Source organism: Lycium ferocissimum, unplaced genomic scaffold (genome assembly GCF_029784015.1).
Source record: "Lycium ferocissimum isolate CSIRO_LF1 unplaced genomic scaffold, AGI_CSIRO_Lferr_CH_V1 ctg285, whole genome shotgun sequence".
In the NCBI taxonomy this organism is placed as follows: Eukaryota; Viridiplantae; Streptophyta; class Magnoliopsida; order Solanales; family Solanaceae; genus Lycium; species Lycium ferocissimum.
The window spans coordinates 568,496-584,472 of NW_026724299.1; the positions used below are offsets into that span (position 1 = coordinate 568,496).

Genomic DNA, 15,977 nt, shown 5'->3' on the forward strand with positions numbered 1-15,977 from the left:
TTTTCAACATTTGTACTGCTAACTGTTAACTAGTGTAAGTAAACTTCAATGAAAATTAAAATATAATGCTTGAATTTATCGTGTACAATAATTGAAATATAATGCTTGAATAAGTGGTCTTAAATTTTGAATCTAAAATGTCAGTTTAAATCGACAATGGTGTTATTAAAAAAGGTTGGAAACATTGACAAATCACCAGTGTAGCAAGCTTTAGAGAAGTAGACCTTGAATTTGAATATGAAAATTGTGTTTAAATCAATTGGGTGTTGTTGAAGAAGTTTTAAAACATTGGCAAATCACCACTATTGTAAGTTGGAAGAAGTGGATCTTGAATTTGGCATATGAAAGCTTAGTTAAATCAAATGGATGTTGTTGGAAAAACTTGAAAATATTGGCAGAGATGAAAATTGATAGTTCAAACTTCAGAGAAATTACTCCTAATTTTAAACACACGTCTAAAATTTCAGACAAACGTGTTTGAAGTTGGTCTTGGCAAACTATACTTTATATGCATATGTTGAAAGTTTGATCGCACAAACAATAATATGCTAAACTTCAAGCAAAACTTAGGATGTAAATTTTTGCAACTTCGATTGCATATGTTAGAAGTTATTTCTAAAATGACTGAACGTACAAAAATATATAAACTTTGAGTGTTAATCCAAATGAAGATCCCAAAATCAGCTATTTGTGCACTTGCCCCGTCCATTAACTGTCTTGGAATATCATGTACTATCAAGGCTGGTGCTAGAGATGTTTTGTGTCTTAGCTAGGTTTTTTTTTTCTGCCCAAATGTTATTTTCAATTGAAAATTTGCTATTTTTCAGTGACATTTTTACTGGTGGCATTCATTTGTCAAAGCTACGAATTCCAGCGCGGTATCGGAGTTTTTCCATGTTTAGCTAGAGTTACTTTTGTCCAAATATATTTTTCGCCTTAAAAGATAATTATTTTGTTACTCCCTCTGTCTCAATTTATGTGGCACTTTTCGCTTCCCGATATTTAAACTGTATGAACTTTGACCATCATTTTTTTTGCATCAAATTAATATGGGAAAAGTTGTAATTTATAGTACTTTTCATGTATTTTCAAATATATAAATTTTAATGTTAAAATATCGAGTTAATCTAATCCAATTTAGCTTCAAAGTTTAGTCAAATTAACTTTCGAAAAGTGAAAAGTGCTACATAAATTGGGACGGAGGGAGTATTACATTTCAAATGATTACAAATATTAACAAGCGGTTTAAGAACTGGCCATTTGAACTAATTTTTACGTGACATTATTAAAGATTGTTAAAAGTAAGTTAAACTGAAATTCGCCCGTCAAAATTGTTGAACGAAATGAAATAAAATAGTGAGACGTTTTGATTTTCAACATACGTAACTGTAAATTTGTTTTTGGCATAACTAAGTAACTATATCAAGAAAATGTTTGATAAGTGATCTAAAAATTGAAGGAATTTTTTAACTCGTAGTTAATGCCCTGATGACAAAAACGTTGTTAAATTAAGCCAATATATATCATGGCGGACAGCGGTACAGACCAATGATCATTATTTTAGCACATCAATTTCGATAATAATCGGACAAGTGACACATTCAAATGAAAAAGATAAAAAAAGATTAAAAAAAAAAAGCTACTACTTAGAAAATGAACTAGTTGTAGGCTGCAGTTGGCCAAGGGTTCGAGCCCGCACCAAGTGAACTAACTCTGATATTTAAGTGCAAAAGGGTAGAGGGGCAGATCCATCATCCCCAAATTTCGACCGCTGCGGTTGGCCCAAAGGCTTGCTCCAGAGAAGTTTCTCGATCATAAAAAAAAATGAAAAAGTTATAGAACGAAATCCATGAGCTTTGTTAAGGGAAGTTGAGATCTTGTTGTTGCCATTGCTTTGTCCGCACATGATGAAGTATTTGGTTTTGGACAAAGAAAGAAACTTCGACATCCCAAATTCACCAATTTCTCCTCTGTCTTCAAACCTGCGTATTAATTTTCCAACATGAGTCACACAGACAGCTAATCAAGAGTTTCAATAATATTGCCATTAATTATATCACGCAACTATATGCACACCCTTCATTTTCTTAGATTTATTATTATCTATGGAGCAAAAGCTTGTGGAAAAAAACTAGCTTTGAGTTAATGCCACTTTTTCAAGTAAATCATACCGTCTTATTTTAAACTGTTTTACCCACAATCATTACCTATACCAAACCAATAGATACATGTAGAGGCAGAGTCAAGTGAGTGGAGGGGGTTCATCGGAACCCCTTCGGCAAAATATAACAAGGTTGAATAATTTTTTATGTATATATAGTAAATGTTGAATCACCTTAGTGAAAATATTGTCTCCACCACTGAATACATAACATTTGTTTGCATCTAGAGTACTTCTCTTATTTAATCATGATTAATCAGTATATATATATATATATATCACTTACTTATACATGGTAAGCTAATAAATTCACATAAATAACTTGATTATCCAATTTTTCTTTTTTTGAGTTTAAGTTATATATACTGTCAATGTAATTAATTTCTTATACTATCTGGTCACCCAAATGATATCTATAAGTACGACTCCTTAAAATATGGATTTACAATCTTAAAAATCAGATATTTTTGTTGTTCCTCCGTGTTCAGAACTGTAGAAAACCACAACCAGAAACTGGAAAAACCAGTAAGTAGAAAACGAAAACAGAAACTATGTAAAGTTGGAAAAATGGCAGAAATTAAGAAATATCCGAGACCACAGAATTCACTGTGTGTCCTTAAGGAATTTAACCCCCTCACTGTACCCGAGGTTATGGATTATTTCCTCCCAGGATAAAATGGATATACCGCGCGCAGAGTGGCGGTACTAAACGCCTACGACTTCGACGAACTCAAATTCGGGAACGAAGCACACTAAGACTCGATAGTTTTTTATTTCTGGAAAAAGTATGCAGAATTTGCAATGCAGGAAAAATTTCAGTAGTCGAAAATAAGGCATTGCCTCAGTTTATATAGCCTCGAACATACTTGTTCAGAATAGGCTTGGTGGCTGTTCGGAAAGGCCATGCCTTTTCCGAAAAAAATAAGAACAATAATTTCAGAAAATGAAGATTGAATTTTAAATAAATTTGGTTCAAAAAGATTATCAATCAATCAGATGATTTAACCAAATCATTTGACCAAATCCAAATCCGAAACCGAGCCGAGCGATGGGAGTCCCTCTTCTCAACCCTTTAAGAGCAGAAGAAGTGTTTTCTAATATAAAGACATAACTTTCCCTTTCTACCACTGTGATGCAGTACAAAGCTCCTTTTCAAAGGAACTTTGCTTTGAAACTTCATTTTCCTTCCATTGTCTCTTTTTTTTTCCCCTCCATTTCTCATTCACACCAACTTAGCTAGCTTCAATCATTAACTAGCTTTAACAATTTTACCTATTACACCGGATAGTGTAAGAAATTACGTACACTAGAGCGTATATAATTTGAACTTTTCTTACCTACTAGTATTAATTTCACTTGCTAAAGGTTGATAGAATAAAACTTTTCTACACTGTACTGTCATTATATAAAAGTCAAATTCGCTTAAATATGAGTGGATAGTTGAAACTTACTCTCGAGACTAAATTGAGAATAATGAAGCTGGTAACACAGTGGATCACTACTAGTCAACAATGGCCGCCTCTTCTCCTTCACGTAAATGTCAATCGCCGCCTTTATCAATTCTCCAACGTTTTTCTCCGACGTCATCACCAAATGCACCGGTCCCAAACTATTCTGAATATTCACATTCACCAACAACTTCGTTAACTTGTACTGCTGCTTCTCACCAGCACATATTGCGGTCGTTATATTTCTAGCCGGAACATCAATAACACGCGGATTTGTATGCGCGACCGCGAGTCTAGGTGACGCTCTGACACCGAGCACGGTGGTAGCACGGCGGTTTTTTGGAGATAGTGACGATGTCATTTTTTTTTTTTCCGCAAGCGATGGGTTAATTATATAAACTAGCTAGCAATTAGTACGAGGATTTTTTTAACGTTCTGGAATAATAGAGATGTTTTTCTTTTGTGTGCTTGGATGGATAGTTATATTACGTAAGAAAATGGAAGGGGTTTGGTGATAATGAAATTTTTGGCATATAATGGCCATATGAAATCATTTTAGTGTACTATGGTGATGGCGTGCGAAATTTCCAGGAAATAGCTGCTGCTGCTACTCTCAACTTTATGTCTCCCCAGATTTTGCTAAATTATCACTTGCTAGGCTAAACTTTTCAAACTGTTGAGAGAACAGACATTAGAGTAGTAGCTCATCGACAAGATTTTGTCATTTTCTAGAGTTACCGGTGACAGACACACTTAAACTACCACATTTTTTTATAAGTTTCATACTTTAACTATCTATATATTGTTTCAGTTAATTTACCTATCTAAATTATCACTTTTTTTGTATTAAAACACACATTAATGATGAGTTGGCCAACTCATTGTGCCTGTTGTCGATTGATTTTAAATATTTGGCCAACTCAGCATCGAGCTGATCTGTTTTGATACAAAGGGATTGATAGTTTAGATGGGTAAAGAGAACACGGGATAATTGATGTATGTAATTCAGAAAAAGTGATAATTTAATTAGATGTGCTTTTGACCATTAACTCCATTTTTAAGGTACAATTTTCATTTTTGGTCCAAATACTTCTCTCTTCTCGCAACCTCTTGACTGTAGTAGTGTTGCATTATTGTCACAAGTAATTTCTACGTCCCAATTTATGTGGTATTCTTCGGAATTTTGAGAGCTAAACTTTTTAATTGTGAATTCGAACATAGAATTTTTAAGCTTTTTAAAAATAAAAATTTATATATTAGAAAATTACGTAAAAATTACAATAGGTTATGATAATTAACGATTCAAAATATTTAAAAGACATTAAAAGAGCGATAAAAAAATGATTTGATTCTTGAAATTCAAAAAATACCACATAAATTGAGACGGAGGGGGTAATGGCTATAGTAATATTCTACCCACACTACCAGCGTCATCAGAAAAAGTTTTATTTCCTAAACCTTTCTTCTGCATAATTTTTTTTGGTCTTCTTAATCTATCTGAGTGGGCCGCTTATTTTTGTATAAAAAAAGAGGAAGAAGGCGGTTCCTTATGCTTTATAAATTGCTTTGGCAGAGAATAAGAAATGATCTTCAACTCTTAAACGATTGCTAGTTCACGTTTTGCATTAACATCTTACTGACCTTCCTTTGCTATACAAATGTGAGGACAAATAAGTTCTCTCGTATCTTTCTAGTATGCCCAAAAGCTTTAAATCACATTCTATAGCGGTACATAATCTAATCTAAATTTTTAAGTATCGAAAACTGTGACGCTAGTCATGTAGTTGTCCAAGGTTTAGGTGGAGTAGAATAGACAAGCTAGAAAAGACAAGCTAGAAAAGACATAAATTAAATAAATAAATTTACTTAACATCAGGGCACATAATTGCAAAATTTTAAATGTTTTGTGGGTCAAATTGGGGAGATTTGTTGGAGTAGCATTTGCCAAGTGGACAAAGTTCTTGAGGATAAATAATTTCTATTAATGTGAGGACAGGTAATTTCTCTCGTCTCTTTCAAATATACCCAAAAGCAATAAAAGAATCGGAGTGGAAAAATTGTTGGAGTAGCATTTGCCGAGTGGACAAAGTTCGCATTAACATCTTTAATGATTTTACGCCCTATGCCTTAATGCTTACTTCTCGCTCCATTCTAAGTAAAATGTTCCGCCTCACGTTCCCTTTTTTACCTCACGTCCCCGCCTTTGAAATCACTAATAGTGGTACCGAGACTATTACATTATTGGGATCTTATTAGATTAAGGATTGATAGCAGCAATATTCACGTGATACATAATATTTTACACTTCACGCGATACACATACACGTTGAATTGTCTATCTCTTCCCATGACACTTTGTATTTAAACACTTTTTAAGATTTGAAATAAATTTATACAACATTTTGCTTTACAAATGAATGGATCTTATAAATCCATTACTATTGAGGAGAATAAAAGTTACACGGAACAGAGTATGATATCTTGAGTAGCAAATCTAATACTCATGCTACTCTATCAAATAATAGTAGTAAGTGCAAGCCACACTAATGTAAAATTCTTGAGTCACCGCTATTACTAGTTATATTATATCATCCAGAACATGGCATGCAACCAAGGATTTTCCATAGCTTACATGTCCTTCTAATTATTTTATTTATCTTGCGAGCAAAGAATCCATCGAGAACAATGAGTGAATGGGAATTGGGCTTAACTGGAGCAATCTCTGTTGTTATTTCTTGGTTACTTCCATGACTATTACTCTTTCGAAGATAAAAACTTCTGCTTCCAACATCTCCAATCACATCTGTGTTGCTCAAGCCTATCAATAAAATATAAAAAGTGGGAAAACATCATATATTACATATAGTAACTTGTAAATGATCTTATTGTGTATATATTTTTACATTATTAGTAAAATGAGTGCTAAATTGTTAAAGACTTACAGTTTCTTTGAATCAATGCATAATTAGCTAGTATGTCACAATATCTACTGTTGAGAATAAGTTTGTCTTGTTAGTATGTTAATTTTTAACCTGTTGCTTTTGTAGGAGTATTTTGACTTTATAAGATAAGTGAAAATTTATATAAGGCCAAACCATTGGCGGCAAATTTCATTGGTCGTCCAGTTTTTTCACTTGAACACTTCAAGTGACTTTTGTTCCATTTAGACATCTCAGGTGGGCAACTGATGTTCCATTTAGACACTTTTTTCGCAATCAGCTAAAATTGCAAAATGGGTGTCATACACTCGCGAGTGACATGGCATGGTGACTAATTAAAATAGGACATGTGGCAATTGGGTGTAAAATAATAATTTAAAAATCAATTGCAAGAAAAAAGAAAAGAAAAAAAAATTATTTTTCACCAAAATAAATAAATAAATTACTTACTTTTCTAAACCCTCCCCCACCTACCCCACCCCTCCTTCCCCCTTTCTACACCTCTACTGCTGCTGGGCACCATTTTTTTTTTAACGGCTCCATTTTTATTTTTTTGTTTTCATTAGATTTTGATCCATTTTGGAAGCATATAATTCAAAATTTGGCACTAATCTATAGCCCCAATTCATTTTTTTTTTTTTTTTTGCAGTCCTCCAATTCGGAAATTCAATTTTCGAATTTGAAGCTTTAAGTTACGTTAATAGCGAGTTCCTCAAATCTCAACCAAACAGCACCAAATTTCGACTTCAAACTCCTCTCGACGTTCCGGTTCTTTTGAGATATCACCCACTCAAAATGGAGCCCGTTTGAGGCAACTCGAAAATTCAAATTGGAAGCTTTGAGCTTCAACAATGGCAGCTTCAGCTTTCTTCTTCAATAGAGATATGCTACATTCGGGGAAAAAAATTGCAGTCGGAAAGGTCAGGTGTTTTAAAAGAAAAAAAAAATGTGACCTCCATGGAAGGAGCTTAGAAGCTCGGAAAGAGAAAATAATTAAGTCAATTAGGTGCGCTAAATATTGTTCTTAAGAGCATTAAGAACTTGTTCATGAAGCATTTAGGAGTTTGGTTGAGAATCAAAGTTGTTTGAATGATTTTTGGAGTGGGTTTGACGAGGAACATATTGCACGTTGAAAAAAAATTGCAACCGATGGTGGTGTCAATTTGTTAATTTGCGTGGAAGGGTTTGTCAATTTGTTATCAAGTTATGCCGGAAAACTTATCGGTGGTGGTGTTGCGGTGGCAAGTTGATGGTTTATGGTGGAGGAAGTGTTGGAATGAAAGAGAAGGAAGAAGAAGACATAAAAAATAAAATAAAAATCGTAAAATTAAGCCCTTCACGCGCCTGTTTTGTGTGAAGGTCACACAATTTTCCAACTCAGCGAAAAGTGCCTAAATGGAACATCAGTTGCCCATCTGAGGTGTCTAAATGGAACAAAGGTCACTTGAGGTGTTCAAGTGAAAGAAGTGGACGATCACAGATGTCTGTCGACGGGTTTGGCCTTTATATAATAGATCCCAACTTGTTGGGACTTAAGTGTAGTTATTATAGCAATAGAATTAAAAATATAATCCTTTCACACATACTTCCGTTAGAAAGGAAAAGATAAACCACAAGCTGAAATTTACAAATAGCTAACGCTACTTATTAATTATCAAACTTTTTAACATATAGCATGACATTTACAGGCAGGACAAATTGACAACCACATTATTCAAACATTATCTTTTAACTAATTAGTCAATATCACAAACCAATCCAAATAATGTGATTAATTACTATGTCATCCAGATATAAATTTTCTAAGTTTCATCAGCCTTACATCAAGCACAAGAGAATGACCTTTCAACAAATAAAGGGCTTACACACCAAATTATTTAAACACGACATTAGATACATTCAATATTAGTTCTAAATATCACAAAAAAAAAAAAAAAAACATTTATTTAAGTTAAAAATGTCAATCTTTAGAGTGATATCACATCAAAGGGTGACAAAAAATATGATCCGCTCGATTTATTCAAGTTTGGATGGGTTATTAACTCAACCATTTTTACCAACTAATTCAGCTCATCTTAAATTTAAGTTGATTTGAGCTAAATATGTAGTCCAAATCGACCCATGAAAATTTTTATCAAAATATTTTAAAAAAAATACATCCTTTATTTTATATGTTATATAAAGCCTAATAAAGAAAAAAAAAGTTTTATTAATTTTATTTTGTAGTTAATAAATACGAGACAAACAAAAAATTAACATTGAGTAATATCTGCGCGGGTTGGGCTATGACCATTCTTGAGCTCATCTTGCACACCTATTTATTAACTCATCCTATTTCGACCAGCTCAAATTCAGCTCAACTTGTTTGACACCCCTTATCACATTGTATCTCCAGAATTAATTTAGCTATATAGTAAAGTTGAGGTTAGGACTTACTTTGAAGACTGAAGTAAGACTGGTACAATTGAAAAGATGAATCGGAATTTTTATCAAGACGAGGAGTGCGGCCTTCTTCACTATACTTGTCCACGACAAGCCTTATAGTTTCATCTACACTGGATCCCAACTTGACCATGGTTCGGACTGGCCCTGGACTTCCTTCAACTGTTACATCAACCACAACTTTTGCATCCTTCTTGTAACCCTGAAACCCAAATTTCTTACCCATATTAGACATAAGAAATGTACTCCAGTAATTAAACACTCTCACTTCCAATCGATAGGTTGAATCCGAGTCAAATGGAGCATATGGTAGCTGTAAATTTTTTAGAAAAATTGAATGACTATAGAAGCTAACTAGGCAAAGTAGGATGACTTTTGGAACACAATAAAGTTGAGCAGCTTTGGTGGTCAATTACGTTGAATGACCATTCAAGCATTCAACTCCACAGGTTTTTTTTGTAAGTCGTGTCAATATTTAGAAAAATGATTAGCCTTAGTTCTATTATAGTTTTGACTTCAAACATAATTATAGGTGAAAGGAAAGAAATTTTTGCCACACTATTTTGGCCACAATGGCCCAAATGAAGTAAATTCATATGACTATTTAGGTCAAATTTAATAATTTATACTTACTTAATGTCATTTCTATCTTTTCTTCTCAAAGTTTATCTTAATTTAAAATTGTAAAATAGAGGTTATGGTGATTTTTCCATAAGTGTGGCCAAATTTGGGTCAAATTGGTGTGATAATTTAGCAACTCTCTTATTTTTTAGCCTTTTACAAATTTATTTTAGTTCTATGACCTTTTTACAAGAGATCTTAATTTTTTACACCTGAGAGATCTACAAAAAAAAAAAAAAAAAAAAAAAAAAAAAAAAAACATCAGAGATAAAAAAAGATCATTTTCTTCTAATTTCCTCTATCTATGATTGTAAAATATCTCCACTATTGAACTGCAGACTTTCATATTTCTCATTCCTAATAATAAGTACTTTGAAAATGCAACCCAAATAAAAATTAGTAGGATAATTATTAATTAAGAAAATGTTTTATTAAAGAGATTACTTCTAAATTAGCATTTTATCATATCGACTCAAAACTCAAATAGGATGAACATAAACATATTATATGTAGCTAGCGAACACGTAAATATCTCAAATAATGGAATTTCAACGAACAGCAAACAAACAGTCCTTTGAAATAACTAGCAAATAAAATGCCTTTACCAAAATTTCGAAATCAAGCGTCAGACTAACACACCACCAAACCCCCCCCCCCACCCCACCCCAACCATAATTTTTGATAACTATTGCTGCCGCTGAAGCAACCATTGGACTGGCTATTGTTTCAATAATCTACCGCAACAGAAAATCAACTCGTATCAATCAATCAAATTTGTTGAATAATTAGTACTACTGTATTAATGATCTAGATTCTAATATTGATCAAAAAATTACCTGAAAACTCTGTGGTGATCCAGAAATCAGATAATCAGGAGACACGAATATATCCGAACAAGTTTGTGGCCTGAAAAGAATTTCCAACGAGGGCGTTGTCACATCCCTTCGATCATCATCTTCGTCAACTAATCCAATTTTCAAAATACAAGGTTCTGATTTACATCTCTCTAGATTCTTATTACTATCCTTACGCTGCTTCGACAACCGGCGATTCACTGGCACAGGCCTATACCTCCTATGACCAGACAACGATGGTTTTAGTACTCTGCTCCTAGTTCTCCGGGTTACCGGAAATCTAGACCGGATATTGTTTTCAGACATATATATACTTGATTTAATTAACTGGTATTTAGAGTGTACTTTAATTAATTGTGCAGTGTGCGTATATATAAGTGTATGGAAATTAAATTTAGGTTAAGTGAATGAATAGAATCAAAAGTGAAAGGTATGGAAAATGCCAAAAAGGGAAGTTGCGTTGGAAATAGAGGTAGTTGCCTAGGATTTTAAGGTGGTTACTATTTAACCACCGAATGGTCGTACGGAATATTTATTTCAAATTGTTTTTTTATGCATATATGAATATTAAAAGCGTTGTAATAAAATATGAATATTAAATAATTAAGACCTTTAGCTTTTTCAACATCCATATTCATAAATTTTTACTTTACTGAAAACTAATTAAACATAAAAGTCAATAAATTACTATTTAATGTTTAACACTATATTAATAAAACATTTAAAAGAAAAAAAAAATCTAGATGAGGATATATGACGGTGATTGTTTGTGGTAATTGACAATACATGACGATGGGTCGGTGGCTAATGGTGGTGGAAAAGACAATAGCCAATCAAAATTTGTTTCTTCATCGCGGCATATAGTCTCCTTTATCTTTTTTTTTTCCAGAACAAAATCATACTTGTTTCTTCATGTAAAAATTAAAAAGGAAATAATAGTATTATTAATAATTGTTCCTAGTCTCTACTATATATAAAGCACGAAGGATCTTAGAAATGTTGATTGAACTTTTTGCCCCTCATTAAAAGATTCTACAATAGATAAAATTGTCATTTACCATTAATTTTATTTTTGTACAGATTGTTAACAATGAATAACGAAAGTATTCAAGCCAACTGATGATAGTCTGTATGGGATGCAGAAGACTGGATTACTATGATGGAGCATAAAAGATCAATGACGAACACAATTACATTGCTTAAGTTCGTATAGGTAAATTTGTTACTTTTATTTTTCTTTAACTTAAATATATTCCGTAAGCATAATATAATATTGGTCCATATCCTATTTTCTTGATGTTGTGTGTTTTAAAAAAATATGACACTTTCTTTATTTGTGAAATTCCAAATTATAGAGAAAATTTGTTTTGTATTATTTACCGTGAAACCAACAATTTTTTATTGTCCCAACTTATTATGTTGATGTATTTTATTTGTGAAATTCCAAATTATAGAGATAATATGTTTAGTATTATTTATCGTAAAAACCAACAGTGTTTGAATGTCCCAACTTATTATGTTGATGTATTGGATTTCAAATTATTCAAAAATGGAAAAGATATGTGACTTCAACCTACTTTTAAAGTTTATTTTCTATTTTTATATTTTAAATTCTATTTTCATACTTTAATCTTTCCGTAATGAGTTGTATTTGTCCAGCTTCATTATTGCAAAATCTTTTTCATACAAATAGGTGAGACGGAATTGTTAAGTTTCAATTATTCAAAGAGATCGATTATGATCATTATTTTATAATTAATTGTGACAGGTTCAATGTTTTTGTTTCACATCAATTGCTCAAAACAAATTCTCTTGAATATCAAGCCATCAAGCTAACGTATGTGACTTCAACCCACTTCCCACGATCTATCTTTTTTATATTCATGTTTTAATAATATTGATCTCCATGTCCTTTTTTCTTGATGTTGTGTGTTTTAACAAATATGACACTTTAGTTATTAGTGAAATTCCAATTTATAGAGATAATCCATTTTATATTACTTACCGTGAAACCAACAGTGTTTGATTGTTCCAATTTTTTCTATTGATGTTTAGTTGATGAAGCATTGGGTTACGAATTATTCAAAAAAATGACAAAGGTATGTGGCTTCAACTTACTTCTAAAGTTTATTTTCTATTTTAATATTTTAATTTTTCTGGAATGAGTTGTATTTATCCAGCTTCATTATTGTAGATTCTTTTTCATACTAATAGGTGAGAGGAAATTGTTAAGTTTTAGTTATTCAAAGAGATCGATTATGATCATTATTTTATAATTAGTTGTGACAAGTTTAATGTTTTTTTACATCAATTGCTCAAGACAGATTCTCTTGAATCCTCATCAAGCCATCAAGCTAAGATATGCGACTTCAACCCACTTCCACGATCTATTTTTTTATCTCCATACTTTAATCTTTCTAGAGTAATACTATTCTTCAATAAGCTTTTTTTATTGGTCCACTTTATGTATAGATATGTATTTTATAGTTTTTAGTACTCCCTTTCTGTCCCAATTTATGTGTCACTTTTCGCTTTTCGAGATTCAAATTGCAATTTTTCCACCAAATTGATATGAGCGCAACTTATAGTACGTTTCATGTAGTTTTTAAATATATAAAGTTTAATATTAAAAAATATTGAGTTAATCTAATCCAATTTAGCTTTAAAGTTTAGTCAAATTGACTCTTGAAAAGCAAAAAGTGTCACATAAATTGGGGGAGTACATATTTCTTTATTATGGCTATATCTAACCTATCAAAAAGAATTTGTGTTTTTGAAAGTATTTTGAGAAGATTTCGTTGAGCTGCATATCAGCCAACTTTTTATGAGCTGAAATAGGTTGGGCTGAGGTAATAATTGGATGGGTCAATGATCGGTCCAAATTTGGGCGGGTCATTCTTTCCTGGACTGATTTTGCCACCCCTAATTTACAGGTATCGGAGAGATGACATTGTTGCACCCTTTCTCACATTCCCAAATCGCGCTTCCTCCACATACAAGCTTGAGAGTTTGGGAACCAACACATGAAAATCACTATGTGTCTATCGACAAAGTTGTGTTATCGGGTAATCCTTCGTTACATCGGACTATGTTATGATGATTTTGTATAGTATGCATAAAAGTTATTTGGCTTTTTGGCGACCTGGTGATCTTTGTTGGACCCAAATTGATATTGAAGGTTGTGGTGAATTTTGGAATATCTACTACTTTAAAGGACAGTTTTATATGATCACTTCTGTTGGAGTTTGGGTTATTGATGTTGCAGAGCCAGTTGTAGAACCTGAATTGCTTGTTCAGAAGAACATTAATGGTGCATGTTGGCCGCATAGAAAGCAACTCTATCTAGTTGAAGTATCAGGTGCACTATTACTTGTTGCACAATTTTCTAAATGTCAGAGACTAGGTGGATCCATTGATTATAAGATCTACGAGTTTCGAACATGGGAACTAGATCTTATCAAAAGTAAAGCAAAAGAGATTAAAAGCTTGGGAGATAGAGCAAATTTTTTGGGGGGCAATGGATCAATTTCCATCGACTCTTCGAAGTCTATAGGAGTGAAGGCTAATCACATCTATATTACTGATAATTGGAAAGGAGGAGATGACAGAGATATGGATAGCTGAAAAGCGAAAATCTTATATTTATGGAAACAAAATCTATTCCAATTTAAATTAAAATCTTGAAGATGGACAAATTCAATCAAAAAACTGAAAAATTTAATCCGGCTACTTTTTTATTTTTTTGCACTTCTGTTAGTCCTATTTGCCCGCCAACATGGGTTATTCCATCATTCTGATATCGAAAGGGGATTGCACATTTGCACTTACCTCCATGATATTATTTATCTCTTGCCTTTTAGTTTTAGCTTTTTTTGGGGAATTAGATTTGAATTATGAGTGAAATTAATGAGTAGTTAATTAGAGATTTGTTTATATTTTCCGTTATATTAAGATAAAGTTTAGGAATTATTTGTTCTCTTTGATTGTAATCTCGTCTGGATGTTTATGTTTGAATTTCAACATTCTTTAAGTAAATTTTTATCATGCTTACTCTGAATGATTTAGGTCTTCGATATTAAATATGCAAACACACCGCTGCGAATACTTCCTCTCAATGCAAATTAGTTGTTTGTTGTGTTTCATCTCTAATGGAACAGTGAATCATTCTTGAATTCTCAGTATGTGATGAGAACTTAGGTGCAAATTTATCATTTTGGAGGCTAAATAGTAAATTTGTAAATTTTCAGCCCTTCTAAGATGGTTTGCACTTGGTAATACACAAAGTATAGCTCAGTAGACTGTATCTACTTTGGAATTGTTATTCATTGTGAAAGTTTTCATGTTGAGTGGAAAGGGCCATGAATCTTTATGGCAAGTAGAGTAAAGAACTTACAGCCTAGAAACTCCTAAAAATAAAAAGTACTCATCCACAGCTAGTTGTAGTCAATGTAATTCCTTTATTTCTGCAACTCTATTTTGGGATTTCCTGGTTGCAGAGCATGTGAAAAAATTAATGTTAATAGTATCTACTTTTCTTTTATCCACCAACTTTCTAGCCACATGAAATTCAAATTTGTTTTTGGTCATGAAAGATGAAGCCTACATTAACTAAACATTAGTAGAGTGATGGGGGACCGGTGGTACAGTTTGATCCTATGGATCGTTACAGCAAAGGGGTGAGTACAAAAAGTGCGGTGAATCCGCAGCTATAGTCACTGTGGATGATATGATTCTGTGTTGGTATTGTCCTTCCTGATCCTTGACTGATGTTGCAAGAGTAAAAGGGTATTTTATCAAAACGACGACTTTATCAAAAAATTGGAGCTGCATCCTAACTTTGACACTTCATTTGGCTTATCGACGGACTATTCAGCTGTTGGAGTAACTACCTGTAGTCGTGCAAAATATTGGAGCCAGTTAGGTTAGTAGATTGCAAAAGATGGAGAACTCTTGCGCATCTGTTTCTATGACTAGTGGTTGTAAGTTATGGGCGAGAGCAAGCTGTAGCCCCTGCAGTAGTGCCCACAGGTCAGGGCCAGTACTGGATATTGTGCTTAGTGTTCGCAGGTAGCCAAGTCGCCAACTCCACCAATGCCGACTTTACCTGAGCTGGGCGATGCCGCACCATTGATATTCAGTTTGAAAGTATTTGGATTGGGGTTTGGGGTGGGGGGGGGGGGGGGGGGGGTTGCCATCTAAGCCAGATAGGGGTCCTAGTACATTTAGGGGCGTGGGTGATCCCTAGGAGGTAGAATTCTAGAGCTCTTGTTAGTGTCAATTTGTGATTTGTGATGAGATTCTTATTGTTGAAGTGCTATAAGGGGAAAGTATGCATAGGAATCAAATGGTTTGAGTTTGTAACTTTGTATCCATTTTAAGGGGAAAAATATGGGTCAGTTGTAGTTCATCCGGTCATGCCAGAATGTAGTAGCATTAATGTACTAAACAATCTTACAGATCGTTCCTTACTGATCCTCATGGTGTTATGCTGGTTTGTAGTAGACAAAATACA

The 15,977-nt window shown here is 33.2% G+C and overlaps 3 protein-coding genes across 3 annotated transcripts; 1 reads left to right on the top strand and 2 right to left on the bottom strand.

Moving 5' to 3' along the window:
• Positions 1-1,523: 1,523 nt before the first annotated feature.
• On the bottom strand, positions 1,524-4,006 carry LOC132043766 (uncharacterized). Its single transcript, XM_059434238.1, has 2 exons — positions 3,613-4,006; positions 1,524-1,982 (listed from the first exon to the last, which is right to left on the bottom strand). Exons 1-2 carry the CDS (start codon positions 3,968-3,970, stop codon positions 1,834-1,836), a joined length of 507 nt encoding a protein of 168 aa, XP_059290221.1. The 5' UTR covers positions 3,971-4,006; the 3' UTR covers positions 1,524-1,833.
• A 1,957-nt stretch (positions 4,007-5,963) lies between these two features.
• On the bottom strand, positions 5,964-10,918 carry LOC132043789 (uncharacterized protein At4g22758-like). The gene is made up of 3 exons (XM_059434258.1): positions 10,448-10,918; positions 8,985-9,192; positions 5,964-6,427 (listed from the first exon to the last, which is right to left on the bottom strand). Exons 1-3 carry the CDS (start codon positions 10,769-10,771, stop codon positions 6,198-6,200), a joined length of 762 nt encoding a protein of 253 aa, XP_059290241.1. The 5' UTR covers positions 10,772-10,918; the 3' UTR covers positions 5,964-6,197.
• A 2,658-nt stretch (positions 10,919-13,576) lies between these two features.
• On the top strand, positions 13,577-14,089 carry LOC132043807 (putative F-box/kelch-repeat protein At5g24040). The gene has a single exon (XM_059434270.1). The coding sequence runs from the start codon at positions 13,577-13,579 to the stop codon at positions 14,087-14,089; it is 513 nt and encodes a 170-aa protein (XP_059290253.1).
• Positions 14,090-15,977: the final 1,888 nt, after the last annotated feature.

Coding starts and splice junctions, on each gene's coding strand:
- LOC132043789 (XM_059434258.1), bottom strand. CDS start 10,771: ATGTCTGAAAACAATATCCGGTCTAGATTTCCGGTAACCCGGAGAACT. Junction 9,193..10,447: donor GATCACCACAGAGTTTTCAG/GTAATTTTTTGA, acceptor TTTGGGTTTCAG/GGTTACAAGAAGGATGCAAA. Junction 6,428..8,984: donor GTCTTACTTCAGTCTTCAAA/GTAAGTCCTAAC, acceptor TTTTATTGATAG/GCTTGAGCAACACAGATGTG.
- LOC132043807 (XM_059434270.1), top strand. CDS start 13,577: ATGCATAAAAGTTATTTGGCTTTTTGGCGACCTGGTGATCTTTGTTGG.
- LOC132043766 (XM_059434238.1), bottom strand. CDS start 3,970: ATGACATCGTCACTATCTCCAAAAAACCGCCGTGCTACCACCGTGCTC. Junction 1,983..3,612: donor TTCTCAATTTAGTCTCGAGA/GTAAGTTTCAAC, acceptor ATTAATACGCAG/GTTTGAAGACAGAGGAGAAA.